General features: G+C 38.8%; 2 protein-coding genes across 4 annotated transcripts in view; one reads left to right on the top strand and one right to left on the bottom strand.

Moving 5' to 3' along the window:
* Positions 1 to 8,826, bottom strand: part of Rabl3 (RAB, member of RAS oncogene family-like 3) — a 44,151-nt gene extending 35,325 nt beyond the window's left edge. The window contains exons 1-2 of the mRNA XM_013019283.1: positions 8,759 to 8,826; positions 1,295 to 1,386 (exon numbers count right to left, since the gene is read on the bottom strand). Of these exons, the coding sequence (XP_012874737.1) occupies positions 1,295 to 1,386; positions 8,759 to 8,804 (138 nt within the window). The 5' untranslated portion in view covers positions 8,805 to 8,826. The remainder of the gene's footprint in view (positions 1 to 1,294; positions 1,387 to 8,758) is intronic.
* Positions 8,827 to 8,956: 130 nt separating this feature from the next.
* Positions 8,957 to 21,565, top strand: part of Gtf2e1 (general transcription factor IIE, polypeptide 1, alpha 56kDa) — a 30,570-nt gene continuing 17,961 nt past the window's right edge. The window contains exons 1-2 of one of the 3 annotated variants that reach the window (XM_013019285.1): positions 8,957 to 9,031; positions 13,709 to 14,180. In XM_013019285.1, the coding sequence (XP_012874739.1) occupies positions 13,733 to 14,180 (448 nt within the window). In that variant the 5' untranslated portion in view covers positions 8,957 to 9,031; positions 13,709 to 13,732. Of the gene's footprint in view, positions 9,095 to 13,708; positions 14,181 to 21,565 lie in introns of all 3 variants that reach the window. The other 2 variants (XM_013019284.1, XM_013019286.1) reach the window with 2 other exon arrangements.

The raw sequence follows: 21,565 nt of genomic DNA, 5'->3' as shown, positions 1-21,565 counted from the left end.
CGGCTTTTTTCTTTTTGCTTATGTGGTGCTGAGGAATCGAACCCAGGGCCTCATGCATGCAAGGCAAGCACTCTACCACTGAGCCACCTTCCCAGCCCAAATTTTGAAATTTTTTGACATTTGGAAAAGAACCAATAGAATATCTAGGAATTAAAATGTAACTTGAAATGAAAAACTGAGTAGATATATTAAAAATCACATTCTACTCTTAGTCAAGAATCTTAGTTAACTAGCAGACTTGAGTATATTGTCTAGAACACAGCAGGGAAAAGTAAGGAATAGAATGTACCAAAGTACAATTGAAAGATATGAAAGGCAGACCTAAAAGAAAGACCAAAGGAAGAGAAGAAAGGAATGAGGGAGATAGATCATCGCTAAACATTTTGAAAAATGGAGACATGAGAAGTACCACAACTTCTGAATATGATGGTGAATGAAAACTATGCTGTATCTAAATGCAGGTTAGCATAACTGTAAGATGTCCTAGGTTAAAACAAAACGAAACAAAAAATGTTTTAAAAGCAGCTGGAGAGGAAAAAAATATATCACAGTAAATAATCAGGCAGAAGATTTTTAATCAACAGCAATGTAAGTCAGAACCTATGCAATAACAGCTTCAAAAACTAGAAAGAAAATAACTGTCAATCAAGCCACCTTCCATTCCTTCTCTATTTATTCTTACTCGGAAGATCAAAGGTGTGCCAAGAGATGACAGACTTGCCCAGAAATAGCTAGGATTTGCAAATACCAGTGACACTTGGGAAGATGCTCAATCCAGTAGAAACTGCACTTGATTCCAAAACCTGACATGGGACAGACGACCTAGACGTGAGACTCCAGAAGCCTGGCTTAGGAACATATTTCTAGTCAAAAGTTGGCAGTCTTTGTGTCACAGGCTTAGACAGAATTATTTAAACAGGTCAATTGAACTCCAATATATAATCTGTGGAATCCATTAACTGTGTCCAAGTACTGGCTTAGCTTTTAGGAGCTAAGTGATCTTGAGCATGTTACTTTATTTTTCTTTCTGACTTAGTTTCTGTACTTACAGAACTTACACAGTTCAAAAAAGATTAAATCAACAAAGATATGTAAAATATGTACCCAGCACATAGGAGGGGCCTAATAAGTCCCAGTCATCATTATTACTTAATCTTGACTACAATATAGTAATTTGACCATGGAGTCCCAGTTAGTATAATTAGTTAATCATGACTATAATGCTGTAATTTGATCATGTAGTTTGACTTATCCTTAGTATGATAAAAAAAATTGCAATAGAAGAGGCACATACTCTGACATCCACTGAGCATCCCACAGTCCATGAGGGATTTCCTAGTACTTGATTTTGACACAGAAGGTGAACTAGTGAAGATTTCCCCACACCTGTAGAAAATAAAAGAACTTTAGTCATAGAAAAGACATGTTAGAATCCATTATGATAAGTGACTGAGAATATTCAGGAACAGAGATATTTAAAATGTTCTTGTTAGCCAGGCACAAGTGGCTTACACCTGTAAGGTTCTTGAGATTTCATCTCCAAAATAACCAGCAAAAAGCCAGACTGAAGGCATTGGTAGAGTGTGAGCTGAGCAAGAAAGCCCAGCAAGCACAAGATCAATACTGACAAGAATATCAGTAATATCCACTTTGTTAAATAAAGTGAAGATGATCAAGTGTAGTGATGCTCTTTAAATTTAGCATGAGACTTGAGGTTTTGCTAAAGCAAGACAGAATCTTGAGTTCTGACTTTAGAATGTGGAGTTCTCTTTTAGGTAAGTCTGTTATGGGGTTCAAGATTCGGTACTTCTAATGTGAGGCTACTGGACTGGGGCCTAATTTTGAGAACCACTGGGCTTGGGTAATTTCACATGAATGAATCCCCTCCTTTTGGATGACTTGATCTATTAGTGTACTTTAGAATTACAGAATCTTAACAGATCATGCTGAGGTCCCTTCTGTAACATCATTAGGTTATACTTGAACACTCAGTGAGAGAACTCACCATCTCATGATTCCTTAGTCAGACATTGCAGTTCTCCCATTCAGTGATTTTATTTATTTATTCACTTACTTACGTGGCGGGAGTAGGGTTTGAACTCAGGGTATCATGCTTGCTAGGAAGGTACTCTAGCACTTAAGCCATGCGACTGGAAATTTTTGCTTTAGTTATTTTTCAAATATGGTCTTGTTTTGGCCATCCTCAATCTAAAACTCTTTTACCTTCACCTTCCATATAGCAAGGATTATAGATGCAAAGCACCATATCTAGCTTGATATTTGAGATGCAGTCTTGCTAACATTTTGCCTAGGCTAGACTGGAACTACAATCCTATTTTTGCTATCCACATAACTGAGATTACAGACAAGCTACTGCACCTGGCTCACATACAGTAAAAAAGCAGCTATCCACTTGGCCTAGAACAATTCTATTCTCTTTTGTATGCCCTGGCCCTTTACTCTGAGGCAGTACTATATCTCCTTTAAAATCTCTTGGGCTCAGGGAAATCTAGTTACCAATGCGAACAGGCAGCACTTGGAGATCTAGATGAAAGGGAATCGGAAATCCTCCCATCCCCATATCTATGTGTGGAGTCTCTTCTTATCCTTTTGAGGTTATTTTGGGATTCCATAATGACAAGCCTAATTGGTAATTTTATGAATTGCTAATTGTGTGTCTCTTTGTGTGTATTATTATGTATAAACCTATTAGAGTACTAAAAAAAAATCACTGGACGACCATAAGTAGGGTTTTTCTATAAGGAGACAATCATTGATGATATATTAAAAAATATATATGGTAGACAATCCAAATAATACAAGCCTTTGCTTATACAGCTTGTTCTATCTGGAATATCTTATCCATCCTCTCCCTCTATCTGGCCTTTCCCATTGGTCTGGTGAATTATTCAAGACTGAGCACCATTCTAATTACATTTTCTAACGCCATACAGATAGAACTAAGAATAGCATCCACCAGGCCTCCACTGTGTCCTGCACATTTTCTTACAGAGCACTTTAAGCACATTATTACTTGCTTGTTCATGGGTTTGATTTACTCTGTTTAAGATCCTTAAGGAGGGGTTGGGAAGGTGGCTCAGTGGTAGAGTGCTTCCCTTGCATGTATGAGGCCCTGGGTTCAATTCCTAGAGCCACATAAGCAGAAAAAGCCAGAAAGTGGTGCTGTGGCTCTAATGGTAGAGTGCTAGCCTTGAGCTGAAGAGCTGAGGGACAGTGCCCAGGCCCAGAGTTCAAGCCCCACAACCAGACCCCCCCCCCCCAAAGAAAAAAAGATCCTTAAGGATTGAGGCCAAGTTTTACTCATCTCTTTAACTCTAGTACTCAGCAAAGGACACTTTCCCCCCTATTATAGTAAATTTGCATAATATTATAGAAGCTTCATAAAAACCTCTTTTTTTTGCCAGTCCTGGGGCTTGAACTAAGCCTTGGCATTGTCCCTGAGCTTCTTTTGCTCAAGGCTAGCACTCTCCCACTTGAGCCACAGGGCCACTTCCAGCTTTTTCTGCTTATGTAGTGCTGAGGAGGAATTGAACCCAGGGCTTCATGCATGCTAGGTAAACACTCTACCACTAAGCCACATTCCTAGCCATAAAAACTTTTGATATCTCCTCAGTATTTCAGAGTAAATATAACAAGTTACTGTTCTCCTATTATCAGATTGCAAGTATTTTGGAAATATTAAGACACCAAAATCTTATTCTTTACCCTTTTGTTCAAACTTAAAATTATTTTCTTAGTCTATCTTTCTATAAGTAAAATCAATATGTAAAAGAAAAAAAAAGCATTTTCAGTTTCTTGAGACATATTGACAAAGGACTTCCATCTGGTTACACTGCTACCAGCCAAACACAGGAGCCCACAGACCTTGTTTCCTCTCAACAGTTGGTTTTTCATTTTCAATGATTTGAGAAGAAAAAAACCCAAAGTGGTATCTTGCTTTACCCTTACTTTCCCGGTAGAGATATTAAATCATTGTTGCAAGCAAATCAATATTCTTTCCTCTCCTACAAATTCTCTTGTTAATTTCCTCAGCCCATTCAGCTATTGGGTTAAGTAGTATATTTATATGATTTTTTTTCCTCCAGTGTTGGTGATCTAACCTAAGGTCTTGCATATACTTGGCAATACTCTACCTCTGAGCTACATACCCAGTCTTATATGACCTCATATATTAAAGACATAAACCACCTCATGTAATGAAATCAAACATCTTCCCAGGTTTCCTTTTTATTCTTGTGGCTTTTTTACATATAGACATTTAAAGATTTCTAGCTGGTGGCTGGTAGCTAATGCCTGTAATCCTAGCTACTGAGGAGGCTGAGATGTAAGGATCATGGTTCAAAGCCAGCCTGGATAGAAAAGTCAATGAGACTTTTATCTTCAGTAAACTACTCAGAAAAAGTTAGAAGTAGCACTGTGGCTCAAGTGGTAGAGTGCTGGCCTAGAGCATAAATGGCTCAGAGACAGCGTCCAGGTCCTGAGTTCAAGCCCCAGACCAGAAAAAAAACTTCTGAGCATTCAAAACTTAAGTTGTTTTTTTTTTTCAAACTTAAGTTTTGTCATTGTATTTTCTGCATTACATCTGTTATCTATGGGATAGATTGGTGACTTTTATGTGTGCATATATTTTAGGCTGCAGGCATATACTCGTTATCAGCCGGACACAAGGCTTCAGCCCCAGTTTTGCCTTAATATGCCACGTTAAACATCTCTATGCAGGGATATGGAATAACTCTCCATGAATTAACTGTTTTACATGTATTTGCCAAACAGCAAGAAGAGCTGAAGTGCTCAGGAATAGTGGCTATTTGTTTCTTTAAGAATTTGGGAGGCTTTCTTTTCACTTTAGAACTAAATTAGATCAGAAGAATGACCTTGATTTGCTTCAAGGGAAAAAAAATCCAGTATAATCAAATAAATGTCAGATCCAAATATAGCTGTTGGTAATTTGTTAAAGCTCACCCCTAATCTCTGAAAGAACAAAGAGAAAACAGTACGTGTAAGTTACAGAGACTTTCAGGATCCTTTAATAAGTATTCAAACTACTCTAGAATAAAAAAGAAGCCTCTAAATCTCAAGTCATTCCTTTCTATATTTGTGAAACTCAAAATTTCACAGGGGAAACAAGCCTTTATTCAGAAAGAAGTGTTGAAGTCTGATTATAAAGTCAAAGTGTATTTTAATCTGTCAGATAGAAACACTGTTAAAGGAAATTGGTAAAACAACGACTGACTTTGCACATATAGCCTAACAGTGAATGTGTGACAATATCAATCCCTTTCCTTATGGACTGTGTTCTGTTCTACAGCTGTCTTGTTTCACAACTAGACCTTAATGAGGGGGAAAAAAACTCACTAACTGCCTATTTAGCCACTTTTAATGAAGCAGCTGATTCTCCCTGTTATGTAAATGCACTGACTCTATACCTATAACCCTACCATCTTGTGTAGTATATGTTGAAAAGCAAATTGCTTTCAACAGTATGAAACATGAAGCAATTGTTAGATAATAGAGAACAGAATTTATAGCTAGGTTTCGGTGGCTCCCCTGTAATCCTACTACTCAAAGTTTAAAGCCAATCTGAGACTCTATCTTCAATTAGCCAGCAAAAAAGTTAGACTGGAAGCCTGGCTCAAGTGGTGCTAGCTTGAGCAAGAAAACAGGGCAAAATTGTGAAGTCCTGAGTTCAGGCTTCTGTACCACTGCAGGGGGAAAAAAACCAGAATGTGTAGTGCTCGTACACACCTACAGTCCAAGCTAAAAAAAAAAAGACAAAGAAGGATTGACATCTAAGGCCAGTCCCGGGCAAACCCCCACAAGAGGTGGTAGAGTTCTTTCTTGCTGAGTAAGCACAGACTTTGAATTCAAAACTCTAGCGCTGTTCCCTCCTCTTCCATCATAAAAATGGAATTATAGAAGAGATAGTACATATACTTTACTTATCCTGAAGAATTGCTATCTTGGTGACTCAGCGATCCTCTTGCTGAGTCCTTTTAGGACACCATTATTTCCTCCATCTGTTAAACTAAATGATTTTATTAAATTGACTTCAGTATTACTTCAAGTTACATGATAGTAAAAAGATAGTTGACAAGCCAGTTGCAGTAGCTCAAGCCTGTAATCCTAGCTACTTGGGAGGTGGAAATAGGGGATAGTGGTTCCATGCTGGCACAAGCAAAAGAAGTTTGAAAGATTCCATCTTGACTAATGTCTGTGTGTGGTGGTGTGTGCTTGCTATCCCAGCTATGGGAGAATCACCATGACTGGGAACATAGGTGCACTCTAGTAACCCAGAGAAGCACAAGTAGGAAGATTGCAGCTCAGACTGGTCTGGGCATATGTGAGACCCTACCTTAAACCCAATGGAAAAGGGGGCTGGAGGTGGTTTCAGTGCTTGCCTACATGTAGGCCCAGAGTTCAATCTCAAGTATTGCCAAGAAAAAAAGAAAAAAGAAATGAAGTTGACATACATTGGGATTGTCTTAATAGATTTACAAAATCTGAAACTTATTTTTGCAGTATTTTTTTTTCTGAAACTTGAACTCAGAGCCTGTTCACCTGTGTCTGTGCTTTTTGCTCAAGACTAGCACTCTATCACTTGAGCCACAGCTCTATTTCTAGCTTTTAGGTGGTCAATTGGAGATAAGAGTCTCATGGCCTATCCTGCCTAGGATGGCATCAAACTGTGACCCTCAAATCTCAGTCTCCTGAGTAGCCAGGATTACAGTTGAGAGCCACCAGTGCACAGCTGCAGTACAGGATTTTGAACTTGTTAGACAGGCACTCAAGTCCCATTTGCTTGGGTTAATTTTGAGATAGGTTCTGTTACCTTTTGCTTGAACTAGCCTAGACCAATCCTCCTAAATAGGCTTCCCACCATAGCTGGAAAGACAGGCACATACCACCACTTTTTTTTTTTTTTCTGTTAAGATGCAGTCTTCTCAACTTTTTTTTTTGTCTCAGCTGGAATCCTCCCAATCTTTACTTACCATATAGTTGGTATAAACATACACCACCAAATCCAGCTACTAGTTGAAATGGGGTCTCATGAACTTTTTTCCCTTTTCTTTTTTCTGGTCCTGGGCTTGAACTCAGGGCTAGGGTGCTGTCCCTGAGCCTCTTTGTGCTCAAGGCTAGTGATCTACCACTTGAGCCAAAGTGCCACTTCCAGATTTTTCTGAATAGTTTATTAGATGTAAGAGTCTCACAGACTTTTCCTGCTGGTGCTGGCTTCAAACAGCAATCCTCAGATATCAGACTTCTGAGAAGTCAGGATTACAGATGTGAGCCGCCCGTATTAAACTCCTTTTTTTAAATTTTTTAAATATTTAAAAACTGTTAGAAAAGGGTTCCAGTTCAATATGCCAATTTATGAGTATGAGGCATTTTGATCAGTGTCATCCCTTTCATTATTATTATCATCCTCACCTCTCCCAACCACACCCCTCCCCTCAAATTACCTAGTTCCATTTTCACATATGTACACTGAATGTAATGACTGTATTTGCCACTAGTCACATCTCCATTTGTCTTTCCCCCTTTCTTACTCCCCTCCCCTCAGACAAAGCATAGTTCAGTTTCCTAGCACTCATTTTGTTGAACTGTCAGTTAATCAAAGGACTTCTCCATGGAGATCAGTTTGTGTATATAACCATATGACCCTCTATCATGAAGTTTTGCCTGAGCTGGCTTCAAACCCCCATCCATCTTCACGATGGATCCTCTCAGCCCCCTGAGCTAGTAACTAGGATAACAGGCATGAGCCACCAGTTCTGGGCTCCAAAAGGTAATTTTCTCAGAAGACTATTAAATAATGTTGTCTGTAAATATTTTGTAATGCTGTTAATCTGGCAACCTAATATACTGACTTCACTCTTCAACCACAATTATGTATTTACTGTAGCGCTAGTTTTCAAGCTGGGTGTGTGTCCATTTTCTCTACCTGTAAATATCATCATTAGCACAATGTCTGTTTACAGCCCACTGAAAAGGTCAGCTCCAGAAAAGCACACTTACAAAATGCACGGTTAGCATTTACTCAAGTTCCTAAGCAGAGTTGGACTAGAGGTTATGGTAGGAAAGAGAAGGGAAGAGAGAAAGGAAAGAGGGCATTCAGACTTCAACTGTTGTTCTAAAAATGTCCAAAGTGTCAAAAAAGGTTCTAACACTAGGTTAAATTGCACCGAGTCTTTAATCTGAATTTCACCATTCCCCAAACCTAGCACGTACAAAGTTTTCAACGGATTATGCCAGAGCCAGGAAATCGAGGATAAGTTAAGAGTAAAGCTTCGTACAGCTTAGTATTTTAAGCCCGTGGACTCTGGGTTCAAGCCAGCTCTGCGATTAGAAAACTTGACAGTGTCATTGTCAATCTTGTCTGTCATTGTTAGTGCACAGCTGACGAAATGAACAAGATCTGTACTACACTCAAAGCCTGCACACTTCTTCTTCTTTTTAATAAAGGAATTAACAATACACCTTTCGCTTTGGCCCGAAAGTTAACGTGGGAACACGCGATGGCGGGGAAGAGCCCGGACGGCGCGCCCCAGCTCGCGCGATCCTGCAGCCGCCCGGTCCAAAGGAGCAAAGGCCTCTGGGAAATGTAGTTTTAAGACCCTGGGAGAAACTTCAGCCACGGACTGAAGAGACAGGAAGATAGAAGTAAGGCAACACGGAATTAGGAGTACTGAAAAACTCTAAAGTGTCAGGAGTCCCAGAGGTGGGTTAAGCCGCTCACCTGAGTCTCCCAACACCAGTACCTTCACCCGATCCAGGGACGCCATCTTGCCACTGTCTCCCCGGGAGTTAAGACCTCTTCCGGGATTCTAGGCCAATCAGAACGGGGCATAGGGGGCGGCACCCTTATTTCATTGGCTATTCAGGTCGTGACTAAGTTGATTGATGGACCCGCGGTTCTGATTGGCCGTTCTAGTTAAAGGGAGCGGGCGGTTTTCTCGACTAGTCGCAGGCATTTGGCGTTTTCTTTGTCGCACAGGTGGCGTGGGCTCTTGTAAGCCGGTAGTTGGGGGTGCCCAGGGGCAGCCGTAGTGGGAGTGAACGTGGACTCGCTTCGGTAAACCTTTATTCCCTGTACCTTGTTTCCAGTTTCCGGGCCCGGCATCGTATTTCATGTTTGTCCCGGTCCACTCTCTTCCCTGAACTCTTCCCCCTTCTCTCCGGCCAGCTTTTGGCCGTGGTCCTCTTCTTGGTCTTCCAAAGAACCGTTGACCTCGGCGCGGCCCAGGTGCGACCTCCGGTAGGACAGGCCAGGCTGCGCCGAGTGTGGCCCGGGACCCACCTGGGAGCGTCTGAGGGAGAGCGGGATGGCGGGGTGCCGAGTGGGGAGGACCGAACCCTCCGAACGCAGCCGCGCGTGGCGGGCAGCTGGGTGCGGGGGGCCCGCGTTCCTGGTGCCGCATTGTGTGTGATGGCGGGGAGTGTGCCCCCAGAATACAGCTTCGGAGAAACCGCAGAGAGCTGTCCCGCACCCGAGTTCTAGAACGGAAACACTGGCTATATAAAGTAATCCGAGCGGGAGCACCTCCTTTCTCCTTTCATTCCCCACCCTGCAATCAGAGGCTTAATGAAAGAAGTTAAAAATTCGACCCAGTCACATCTCTGCTTAACGCTGGACACTAAGTTGGCTTAACAGCTGTCTTTTTCTGTTGTGAAAGTGGATGGTGGGCAAGCCGGGAGGATGGGCGTGTTGGAAGAACACGTGCCCAGGAAATTGTTTTGTGAAGTACCTTTCTAGCTGTGCTAGATACTAGAAATTCCGTGATGAAATTGTTTTTCTGGTCTTAGGCATACTTATAGAGAAAGTACAGAATAGGAAGGAGCTATGGGGACCTGTGAAAGGAGATAATTCTGTGCAACTTAGGGAGAATGGCCTCTGTGGAAATGTCACCAGATTTAGAGGGATGGCTATTTGTACTTAGCTTTGGGGGCTCAGGGAGCACGTGTTGCTCATACAAGTATGAGTGTGGCTGCCTATGAGACTTAACAAGGTTAAATGCAAGTATTTCCAGCTTTGTCTAGCCCTGTGCCTGGAGCACAGTGGTCCTTAAATGTTTCTGTGATATGATGTGTGTGTGTGTGTGTCTTGACTTGAAAGCTTGAAAGGATCATAGATGAGGCTGGAATGACTGCCTAGTAAGTTAAAAAGGAAATCCCCTTAAGCACATTCGGAAGCCTCCAGAGACCAGCAGAGCTCCTTCCTTGTCTAAAAGAATCCATCCACTGGTATTCAGCTTCAGGTTTTTATTTTTATGTGAGAACACTTTTTTTTTTCCCACAGATATTTCCAGTTTTCAAGAGAAGTTCTAAGTTGAAATGTATGTGAAATATCTTGATTTTTAAATGTGACAACTCAGAAAATGTTCAAAACACTCAGGATGAGTGCGTATAGGCTGTGTATAGACCTCCGAACTAAATAACAAGAAATTCAGATACCAAGTAGGGTGATTTAGTATGTGTTGGGAAGAGGAGTAGTGGTGGAGAGACTGCAGTGGTGAGTAAGATGGATTTCAAAATACAGAGATTTTGAACAAGGTAGCCCAGTTTGACATTCTTGAACTCTAGTTTCATCTGATCACTCCTGGTGGGCATTAAAGGAGTAAGGCATGATATTTTCTCAAGGATAAACTTCTAGAAGGGAATTCCTCCTTTTGAAGTCTTACCTATTTGTCTTGGCAGTACTTTACCTGGTATCAATGTTTCAAAATAGGTGTTTAAGATTTTTCCTGGTGTCCAATATATTGGTTTTATTATTATTATTGTCGGTCGTGGGGCTTGAACTTTGGGCCTGAGCGCTGTCCCTAAGTTCTTCACCTCAAGGCAAGGGCTCTACTGCTTGAGCCACAGAGCCACTTCTGGTTTTCTGGTGATTTATTGGAGATAAGAGTCTCATGAACTTTCCTACACACTGGCTTTGAACCATGATCCTCAGATCTCAGCCTCCTCAGTAGCTAGGATTACAGGTGTGAGCCACTGGTGCCCGGCTCAATATATTATTTTTGTTTCTGTGATGTTTCATTCATCTTGTTCTCTTCCTTTTTTCTTTTTCTCTTATAATACTTCTGTAGTGCCTCTCCCTTCATCTGAGTCCAGTCCTCATGTTTCTATGAAGAATAGATTTTTTTTTTGAGACATGGTCTCTTTGTGTAGCCCAAACTGGTCTGGAACTCATAATCTTCCTGCTGGCATTACAGGATTGTACCACTCTGCCCAACTTACAAGATCATTTTTTTTCTTCCTAATTCTTTTTAAAAAATTAAATATATTTTATTGTTATTATAAAGGTGATATACAGAAGGGTTACTGTTTGATTAGTCAGATAATGAGCACAATTCTTTTTGGGTAATGTCACCCCTTCATATGACCAGAGGCACAGAAATAATGTGCCTTTGTGTTCCTTCCCTAAGAGTATCCTCCTTTGGTCATTCTGTGTAGCAAGATCTCTTTTATAAGGAGATTTTACTATGAATGCCAACCTTGGAAGTAGAACATTTTATGTTAATTATCTCATTTAATTCATACTTCAACTGTATGAGGAAGGCATTTGTTGGTTAAGAATCTGGGGCTAAGGGTTTTCTGAATTAACAGGCTAAGATATAAAACTGGAATTCAAATCTCCATACTGTTGGATTGCAGAGCTCTCATGCCATTCCTTGCTGTAATCTTCAGGGTTCCCAAAGATGTTTCAAGCAAAAGAAATAGTTTGAGTAATAGGGGGTACAGAGATCTCCATGCAGGATATGCAGTGACATGATATATATAAAGCCAGGGGTCCAAATTGTTCTAAGCTTTTAAAATCAGTGCCATGTCTAATCTGGCCCATCAGTGGAAGCAACCATTCTGCAAATGGGACTCTAAATTCTAAAGATGCTGCCAGATGATTCTAGTTGAGAACTATTAGTCTGGTGCATGGAAAGTTATGGGGCAGGGACCCATAGAAGAAAATAGAAATAGTAGGAAATACTAGAAAAATAGGTTATGTTGAAATTATTTGTCCTACTTTGGTCTTTCGGATGTTTCTAAAACCATGTGTTATAACCTGCCGTTTTGGACATGTAAAATAATAACAAAAAACCTAAAACTAGATTTAAGAACAGTGTATCAATCAAACTGGAAATGAGAGTAAAATGTGTCTGGTACTATGCTGTGATGTTATTTTGGTATATACCTAAGGCATCATTAAGCCCTGAGGTGATAGGAAAGCTCTAGGACCAATAGTTCAAATTTAGGTGCTATTTTGTTTCCATATATAGCTATATAGACATATAGATATACACAGAGAGATGGGTATGCATGAGTATTTACAGTATCAAAAGCATTTTAACAGTATATTTTTATTATAACTGGTTTTCCTTTTAGTTTTCCTTTATTATAAATGGAGCTTATCCACCTCCCCTCCATATAGGTATGTACATTGGCTATTTAGAATATAAAACCATAAGGATCATAAAGTCTGCTAGGAGCTAGGTGGTTCAAGCCTATAATACTAGCTATTTGGAAGACAGATCAGATGTCACAGTTCAAAGCCACTCCCAGCATAAAAATTTGCAAGAGTCCATCTCAATCAATACAGTGACCCAGGGAAGCACAAGTAGGAAGATCAAAGCCCTGGCCAGTCTTGGTGTAAAATAAGATCCTACTTCAAAACTAACTGATGCAAAAGGGGACTGGAGGCATGTCTTAGATGGCAGAGTGCCTGCCTAGCAAGCAGGAATTGTTGAGTTCAGTCCCTAGTACTGCTAAAATAATTTTTATAGGGTTGATTTCAAACAAAAGCTTTAGTTGAAACTACTATTAATAACTGAGTATGATTCCTCATTTTAAATAGCTCAGTAGAATATCAGAAATTTTCCTATCTAGTCTTTGTGATAGCCTGGTTATTTAAAATTGGTAACATTAAATTGATGGGGAAGCTGCCCTTGTTAACAAGAGTTTTGTAAGCACTTTACTTAAATTCTTATCAACACCCACATTCTCTTTCTTAGAGAATAAAATATGACTTGAATTAGTTTGATGGATTTGATTAGGCTCCCACAGCTACGAAAACATAGGCTGTCTAATTCCAGAGCCCATGTTTTTAACAGTCACATGTAAGTCTTAACAATCACCTGCTAATTTGAACTTTGAGAGGATAGCTTTCTGGACCAGAACATGGAAATTAGATACAAAAGCAGTCTGGATCTAAGTGTTAATTTCTTGTAAACTAAGAATATTTTGGGGGTCAGATATCCAAAGGTTTTTGTTGTGAATGCCTGACTATGTAAAACATCCTGAAATCTTGGTACAAAATTTTGACTTAAGTAAAAATATAGTACTTCAAGGGTATGTTAACTGAGGGGCTTCCCAGCATTCATAGAGATGGTGAGCATCTCACAGAATTTTTGTGTTTCTATTTCTGAAATAAAGTGGTCTTGATATAATATATCATTGTGAACAATAGTTTTTTAGAATCAAGAACTCTGTTGATCATGAAGGTTACATTTAAGAAATATGTCAAGCTTTTTAAAGGTGAAAAATTTTTATATAAGTCCTTTAAAGCAACATTTGAGTACCTTTGTGGTACTTTCAAGAACAGTGGTAACTACACTATCAATAATAGGCTGACTATTATAGATTTAAAATAATTACCATGTCCTCGAATTTATGATCTCTCTGTCTCTCTCTAATTCAGTATAGTTGAAGCTTGCTACAAAAGATGGCAGATCCAGATGTTCTCACTGAAGTTCCAGCAGCATTGAAGAGGTTAGCCAAGTATGTGATCCGGGGGTTTTATGGCATTGAACATGTGTTGGCCTTGGACATCTTGATCAGGAATCCCTGCGTGAAAGAGGAAGATATGCTGGAGCTGCTCAAGTTTGATCGGAAGCAACTTCGATCTGTTTTGAATAACTTAAAGGGAGACAAGTTCATCAAATGCAGAATGAGGGTAGAGACTGCTGCAGACGGCAAAACCACTCGCCATAACTACTACTTTATCAATTATCGTACTCTTGTTAATGTTGTTAAGTACAAATTGGACCACATGAGAAGGAGGATTGAAACTGATGAGAGAGATTCCACCAACCGGGCTTCCTTTAAATGTCCTGTCTGTAGTAGTACTTTTACAGACTTAGAAGCTAATCAGCTCTTTGATCCTATGACAGGTGAGCCTTAAATAGTTTGTACATCAAGTGAAATAATTTTGTACCTGTTTTCTTAAATTGGCGCACCTAAATTTTAAGGCAGTCATGTACATTATGAACAGGAATGGTTTAGTAATGGTGAATGAGTATACAGCAGTCAGTCTGGCTGTCATCTACTTTCAGAAGTTTTTGCATAGTCTGTCCCACACGGAATATACTCATCCCTGAGGAATTTTTCATCCTCACTCTCCAGCCTCTGCTTATCACCTTTACCCATATTTCATATTTCTGCTGCAGCCTAATCTGAATGATTGGCTTGTCTACCACTTTGAGGTTATACTGACAACTTTACTTTTGTTGTTGTTGGCCGTGGGGCTTAAACTCTGGGCCTCAGCTCTGTCCCTCAGTTCTTCAGCTCAAGACTAGCACTCTACCACTTGAACCACAGTGCCACTTCCAGTTTTCTGGTGGTTTATTGGAGATAAGAGTGTTACAGAGTTTCCTGCCCTGGCTGGCTTTGAACCATGATCCTCAGCTCTCAGCCTCCTGAGTAGCTAGGATTACAGGTGTGAGCCACCGACACCCGGCTTGACAACTTTACTTTTGACTTGTTCTTTCAGCAAATATTTGAGTACCTACTCACGCTAATCACTGCTAGATAATTGTACTGTATTTAAATGCTTAGTGGAAATATAAAATGTTATCAAGACTGCCTACCTCAGGCTATGCATGGTATTGTATTGCTATATTTCTGGCTTTGAGGGGAATAAAGGTAAGACAATCACTATTGAGGCCAGTACAAGCAAAAATGTTAGGGAGATCCTGCCTCAAAAATCAAGATGAGCATAATAATATACATCTCTGATTCCACCTGTACAGTGGGCAGATGAGATGTAGGAGGATCACAGTCTGAAGTGAGCCTAGGCAAAATGTAAAAACCTTATCTGGAAAATAAACTAAAGCAAAAAAGACTGGAAGTGTGGCTCAAATGATAGGGTGCCTGAGTTCAAATCTTAGTACTACAAAAAAGTAAAAGAGAGAGCATGAGTACTATGGATTTGGGAAAGGCCTACAGAAGTTAAGTTGGAACCAAGATCTAAAGCTTATAAGTTAGCTGATAAAAAAAGGGGAGTTCTTTACAAGTTAACAAAAGGGCATTTAGTGTCTCAGCCATTCATGAATGGAAGAGAATTGTCAACAACATACACTTTGTCTTAAGTGAGGCAAAGAAAGACTTTCATTGTCATAATTGACAAAACATGTATTTTCCAAAAATACAATATATCTGACATGAAAAACTTTAAAGTATGGGTTATATGGTTATATGGTTATTTTGCATTACTATTTTTAATCTAGTAAAGTTTTACTATTCAGTAGATCATCGGATATTTCTTTAAGGACAACATTGCTGATTAGTTGATACTGGCTTTTGTTTGCTTGTCAATTCTGGTAAGTTTTTTTTTTTTTTTTTTGCTATGAATGCCTTAATAATCCACCACTGCGCCCCCCCCCCCACGTCTTTATGTTCTCCTTAGAAATCTTTGTCTTTTTCTCTTCATTTCTGTTCTGTTCCACTCAGTTTTCATCTCTTCATAATGAAGAAAATAAGAAATATTTTCTGTATGTTTCAGGGGAAGAGGGAACTTTTTTTGTTAATCTTAGGCACTGTCTGAACAGATTGCAATTTTCATTCTACTCTTGGTCTTCTACAAACCCATCCTATTTCCTAGTTGCTTATTGGGGATTGATACTATTTCTGGCCTTTTTTTTTTTTTTTTGGTCAGGTGATGGGGATAAAAGATAACCTTCTATCTCCATTTCTCTCTAACAGTTCAGATTTATCTTAACCACTAGGGAACATTTAGAAGTTAGATTTGAAACCTAGACTTTATACTGTTGCTCGAATCAAAAGTTCTTAACTCAAGTGTAGGGCTGCTCTCTGTCAGTGGATAAAGAGAAGTGATGCTTAGATAACCTCCTGAGGAGCACCTAGAAATTCTGGGCTCAAGGTTGAGCACAGTTATTGTTTTTATCAGCATTAATTCACAAATACAGGCCAGTGATCTTACTTTATTAAATAGCTTTTTCCTGCTATTTTTTTCTCCTTTTCTTAAAAGAGTATAGATTCTCTCCATATTTGCCATTCTCCTTAGCAATCTTTGGTATCCCTTTCTTTGACAAAATGTGTAACTCTTGATAAGTACAGCTTCTTTATTTTATTAAAATGGAAGGAATAAATACCCTGAACTTTACCACCAATCCCTGGTTTTAGAACCCTAATAATCAGGTAAACTGTTATAGGTTTAGTTCCTTAAATATGGGGGATTCATACAGTCAAAACAAAGATAACATGATATGAAATCCCTCACATCATAAATGCATGTTTTAGATTTAGTAGGCTTTCTAACTATTTAAATAGACTTCATATTTCTATTTTAGCAGTCTCAGCCATGGGTGATATAGTTAATGGCACTTGTAAGTTCAACAACATATCTTGTTCTCTTTTTAGATGCTAAGCTTAGATGACATGAAAATAGCCTTGTGTTTTCCACTTTTAATCTTAAAATTATGCAATCATAATGTCAGGGAGAATTTAAAGAGAAGAAGAACACCCACAAAACACCAGACTTTTCATATTAGCTGTAGTTGTAATGATAGCTTAGAATATTTGTCATCTCTTGTTTCCTTAGCATACCAAACTCCAGTTTCTTTTTAATGTTCAAAATATCTGGGAGCTGCCAGGCTCCAGTGGCTCACGTGAGCCTGTAATCGTACCTACTCAGAAGGCTGAGATCCAAGGATCAGGGTTCAAAGCTAGTACAGATAGGAACATTGGTGAGACTCTTATCTCCAAATTAACCACCAGAAAACTGGAAGTAGCACTGTGGCTCACTCAAGTGGTAGAGAGCTCTTGACTTGAGCTGAAGAGCTCAGGGACAGTGCACAAGCCCAGAGTTTAAGAACCGTGACCGGAAAAAAATATATATATGGGAGCAGTAGAATCTTAATTTAGGGCTTTGTATTTTCTAGGCTGGCATGAAACTGATCCTCTTCAGTGTTAGCCTCCAGAGTAGACACTAGTGCGCAGCTCAAAAATATATAGATCTGATCGTAATAGATTGGATTCCATTCCCCAGTTTTCCTGCCCACACTTTCAAACACTTTGATAAATCTATTTTTTTCTGTTATAGATAAGATCCTTTGGATCCTTTATTTATATATATATATATATATATAAAACATATATATATAACATATATATATATATAATATTTTATTACTGTTTCTTAGTAGGAATGTTGCCAAAAGAATGTAGTTTTACAGCTTCTATATATGCATATGTACCATGTAGTTTTATTGTGGGCAAATTAAAATTGTGGTTTGATGAAAATAGTTTGGCAGCCTCTCTGTCAGATCCTATTGTAAGTAAACTTTGAGGAAAGGGATAGTTGAAGTTTTTTTTAAATAAATATTTAATAAAATCTTATAATAATTTATAGATTATGTAGTTAACTTATCAAATGATGTATGTGTGGATGTGAGTTTGGAGGATCTTACAAAGTAATCACATGAATCTAGAGGTATATAGATTGGCTGTAGCCTTTAGAGTGATGTTAGAAAGACTACAACAACCTTTAAGAGGGTTCTCTTTGTGTGGCTCATTTGAAAAGACTTAGAGACAATAGGTTTTAGGATTCACATAAAGAAGTCGTTAAATAGCTCAACCAAGTCAATAATAACTTAAAAGTCACTGTGAATAGACGTCTGCTATTGATGAGTTTTGAGCTACTTGTTCATGTAATCTTGGTGTTGAAACTAGTAAGGGCCTATATTTGTTTAGTTTTCCTTGGTATATAAAGCAAGCTACTCTTAATACTTAAGGCAGGAGATGTAAGCAGAGTTTTCAGTTTCTGAAATGCTAAAAAGCAAGGACAGACAAAAGCAATATAGCATTTATGTGCTTAATTGCTGAGTTCCCAGTCTTCAGAACCTAGGATTGCTTAATTAGACAGGTATACTAGAAATCTCAGGTATGGATTTGGAAGGGTGGTAGAGGTAATTATTAGAATAAGTTAAAAGAATATGTAAAAACAAGTTATAGAAAGATAGTAAGGAACAAGGATCTTTCCTCATCTGCTCCTTTATCTCCCTAACTTTTACTTGCGGCTTGATTGCTTTGGATCTTGAGAATTTGAGAGCTGTGTCCTTTTAAACTTTTGTGGATTTTTTAAATGCTGACATTAAGCATTTACTGTGAAGAGTTGCTTTTTAGTTTTGATTCTGGCAAATAGTATTTTCTTTCAAATATTCATATCAGACTTTTTGCCTGCCCACTGCATGCTGGGATTTGATTTGATTTAAGCCTAATTTAGAAATTTGTTGCTAGCATCCATGTACTATATTTCAATTTGTCATTATTTTCCCTTGCCCCCAGGCATAGTACATTTTTCTTCTTTATAATGAGTTCCAGAATCTAGGAATAATGTGTGGTTAGACCAAATCTAGGAAAGTCCATTTGAAAGAAGACAGAAGCCAATTTTATTGATAAATTGAATTTGGGGTATAAAGTTGGATTATATACATCATTAATACACATATGAGATCTTGTGACATTTCTAAAAACAACCACTTTATCTCTGACTTTCTACATGTTCAAATGTTTTTGCAGTGTTGTATGTTCTGCCTTGAATTATTTTATTAAAAGAAAGTAAAATTATGTGAAATATATAACTATATAGCTGTCATATATTTGATAGAAAAAGAAATTCTTTTTTCCACATATTTCCCCTTGTCTAATTAAACAGAAGGCATTTGCTTGATGAAAATAAACTTTGAAAATTGGAATAAAAGGTGACTTTTTGAAACCAGCATTGATTTAACATTTTAATATATATCCCTCTAAACATTTTCAGTTATAAAACTTCTAACAAAGGATTTCAAACAAAGATTTCAAAGCTTTAAAAAATTAGCTAGTAGCCAATGATTCTTTTAAAAACTACATCAGGCCATATCACCTTGTTTATCTTCAGAACTCCAAAACTTTCTCCACTCATTCTGAAAAGTAGGATTTTGAGTTTATAAAGGATTTAATCTATTCCTCCTACCCTACCTTGCCTTCAAGTCTGGGAGACTTTCTACCCCTTGCTTCAATGTCCACAGCTAAGAAATAGGCAGTGTACCCTGCCAGCATCGAGCATGTTTTCACTTGAATTGCCTTTGTGCATGCACTTTCTCCTTGCCCAAATATCTACATGGCTAGCTTCTTTTTTACTTTTTTGAAGTCTCCGCTCATAGATGTGTGAGATACCTCCCTGGAATGTCCTGCTTAATGGAACACTACCCCTTTTCTTTCATCCTCATGTTTCTTTATCTTCCTCTGCTTTTTTTCCTACAATTTTTTTTTATCAATACTTGATATTTCATTTATTTGCTTATTTGTTTTGACTGGGCCCTAGGGTGCAAGGAGGGAGAACCTCAAAGAGGCAGCTCCGGGAGGCTGTTGTTAGGGAAGCGCAGGCAGTTAGAAACCTTTTAGGACATTTTGGGGTGAGGGTTTTGCAGCAGCAATTTGATCCTCCCCATTCCTTGGCCAGCCTTGAGGTCATGGGCTGCAACCTGACTAGCACTTCAGTACTGCAGCACTGAGCTCTGTCAAAGCAGTTTGACTTCTTTTGATTGCTTTTTGTGGGGACCAGCAGGAGGAAAATAACTGAATAATATTCCAGTTACAAGTAATACCTTTGGCAAATCTTTGACAACAAATTATGGGCATTAGTTGGTAGTCTATCGGATAGACTGGAATGAAAAGGGAAAAAAATTCTTTTTAAATATTTAATTGTTTGGAGACTTGACTCATAATGTCTTTTACCCATAATCTGATTTTACATCTCTGTCCTTTTTCTCCATAACAAATTCCTCCTCACAATTTGGTCTCCATTTCTTTTCTCTTCCTTTAGAGTGATATTTTACCTTCGTTAGAAGAGTCCTAAGCATTCTACTTACAGATGACTCTAAAATAGTTCCAAAACATCAAATTTGTAAATTTTTTTCTCCCAATTTTCAATGCCTGTTTTCTGCAACTGGATATATTTTGATCTTTCTGGAAAACCTAGTAATAAGACTCATCTCAGTTAAAGGGAAACATGATAGGCACTTAATGTTTGTTAGTAAATTCTTTGTTACAAATACTTTATCTGTTCTCTTTTTAAAAGAGGGAGGATTTTTTTTTTTTTTTTTTGGGTCCAGTCGTGGGGCCTGAACTCTGGGCTTGGGCGCTGTCCCTCAGCTCTTCAGCTCAAGGCTAGTGCTCTACTACTTGAGCCACAGCGCCACTTCCGGCTTTTTTCTTTTTGCTTATGTGGTGCTGAGGAATCGAACCCAGGGCCTTGAACATGCAAGGCACGCGCTCTACCACTGAGCCACCTTCCCAGCCCAAGAGGGAGGATTTATATAGATACATATGAAAAGTTTTCTATACTAACTGGCAAGAATGATAGATTGAGCCAGAGTTGTGTAATTCAGAATTCAAGGAGTCTGATCTTTTTTTTTTTTTTTTTGTCGGTCGTGGGGCTTGAACTCTGGGCCTGGGCGCTGTCCCTCAGCTCTTCAGCTCAAGGCGAGTGCTCTACCACTTGAGCTACAGCGCCACTTCCGGTTTTCTGGTGGTTTATTGGAGATAGGAGTCTCACGGTCTGTCCTGCCCGGGCTGGCTTTGAACCGCGATCCTCAGATCTCAGCCTCCTGAGTAGCTAGGATTACAGGCGTGAGCCACCAGCGCCGGCAGGAGTCTGATCTTTTAAGTGAGACAAATTTTGTTTGAATTCAAGATTGGTATTTTTTTTGTTTCATTTTGTTTTTCAAATTATGATTGGTAACCTTAGTATCTCTAAATCTCCATTCCTTTGTATTTCAAATTTGGATACTAGTATTGCACAGACTCACCTCTGATGAATACAAGGGAATATTTGCAAAATAGTTTCTTTTGTAGTTTGTGAATCTGGATGATCAAACAAATAAGGTATTTTTGAACTCAGCTTTACCTTCAGAATCTTTGTAGCCTTTATTTTCTCTCTGTTCTCACATTGGGGGATCTAGCCTGCATGTTCTCCATTCTTATTTTTGCCTTTATCCTATATGTAGAAAAGATTGCAGAGAATTGAAATTCCATCTAAGTTCTTCACTGGGTCTTGATTAGTAAGTCCTGTCTTACAACTTAGTATTGAGAGGTTAATTCTAAGAATAACTGATTGGTATCACCGATTACCTAACAACTATTCTACCAAAAGTGTACATCAGAATTGCTTATGGCATCTTGAAGTTCACATTCCTAAGTATCATCAGGACCTATTGAATCACTATTTCTGGGTTTGGGCCTGAATGTTAATGCCACTAAAGCAAATGAACAT

This window comes from Dipodomys ordii, unplaced genomic scaffold (genome assembly GCF_000151885.1).
Source record: "Dipodomys ordii isolate 6190 unplaced genomic scaffold, Dord_2.0 Scaffold45, whole genome shotgun sequence".
In the NCBI taxonomy this organism is placed as follows: Eukaryota; Metazoa; Chordata; class Mammalia; order Rodentia; family Heteromyidae; genus Dipodomys; species Dipodomys ordii.
Note: the sequence above shows the minus strand (reverse complement) of the source record. Positions and strands in the feature narration are given on the sequence as shown.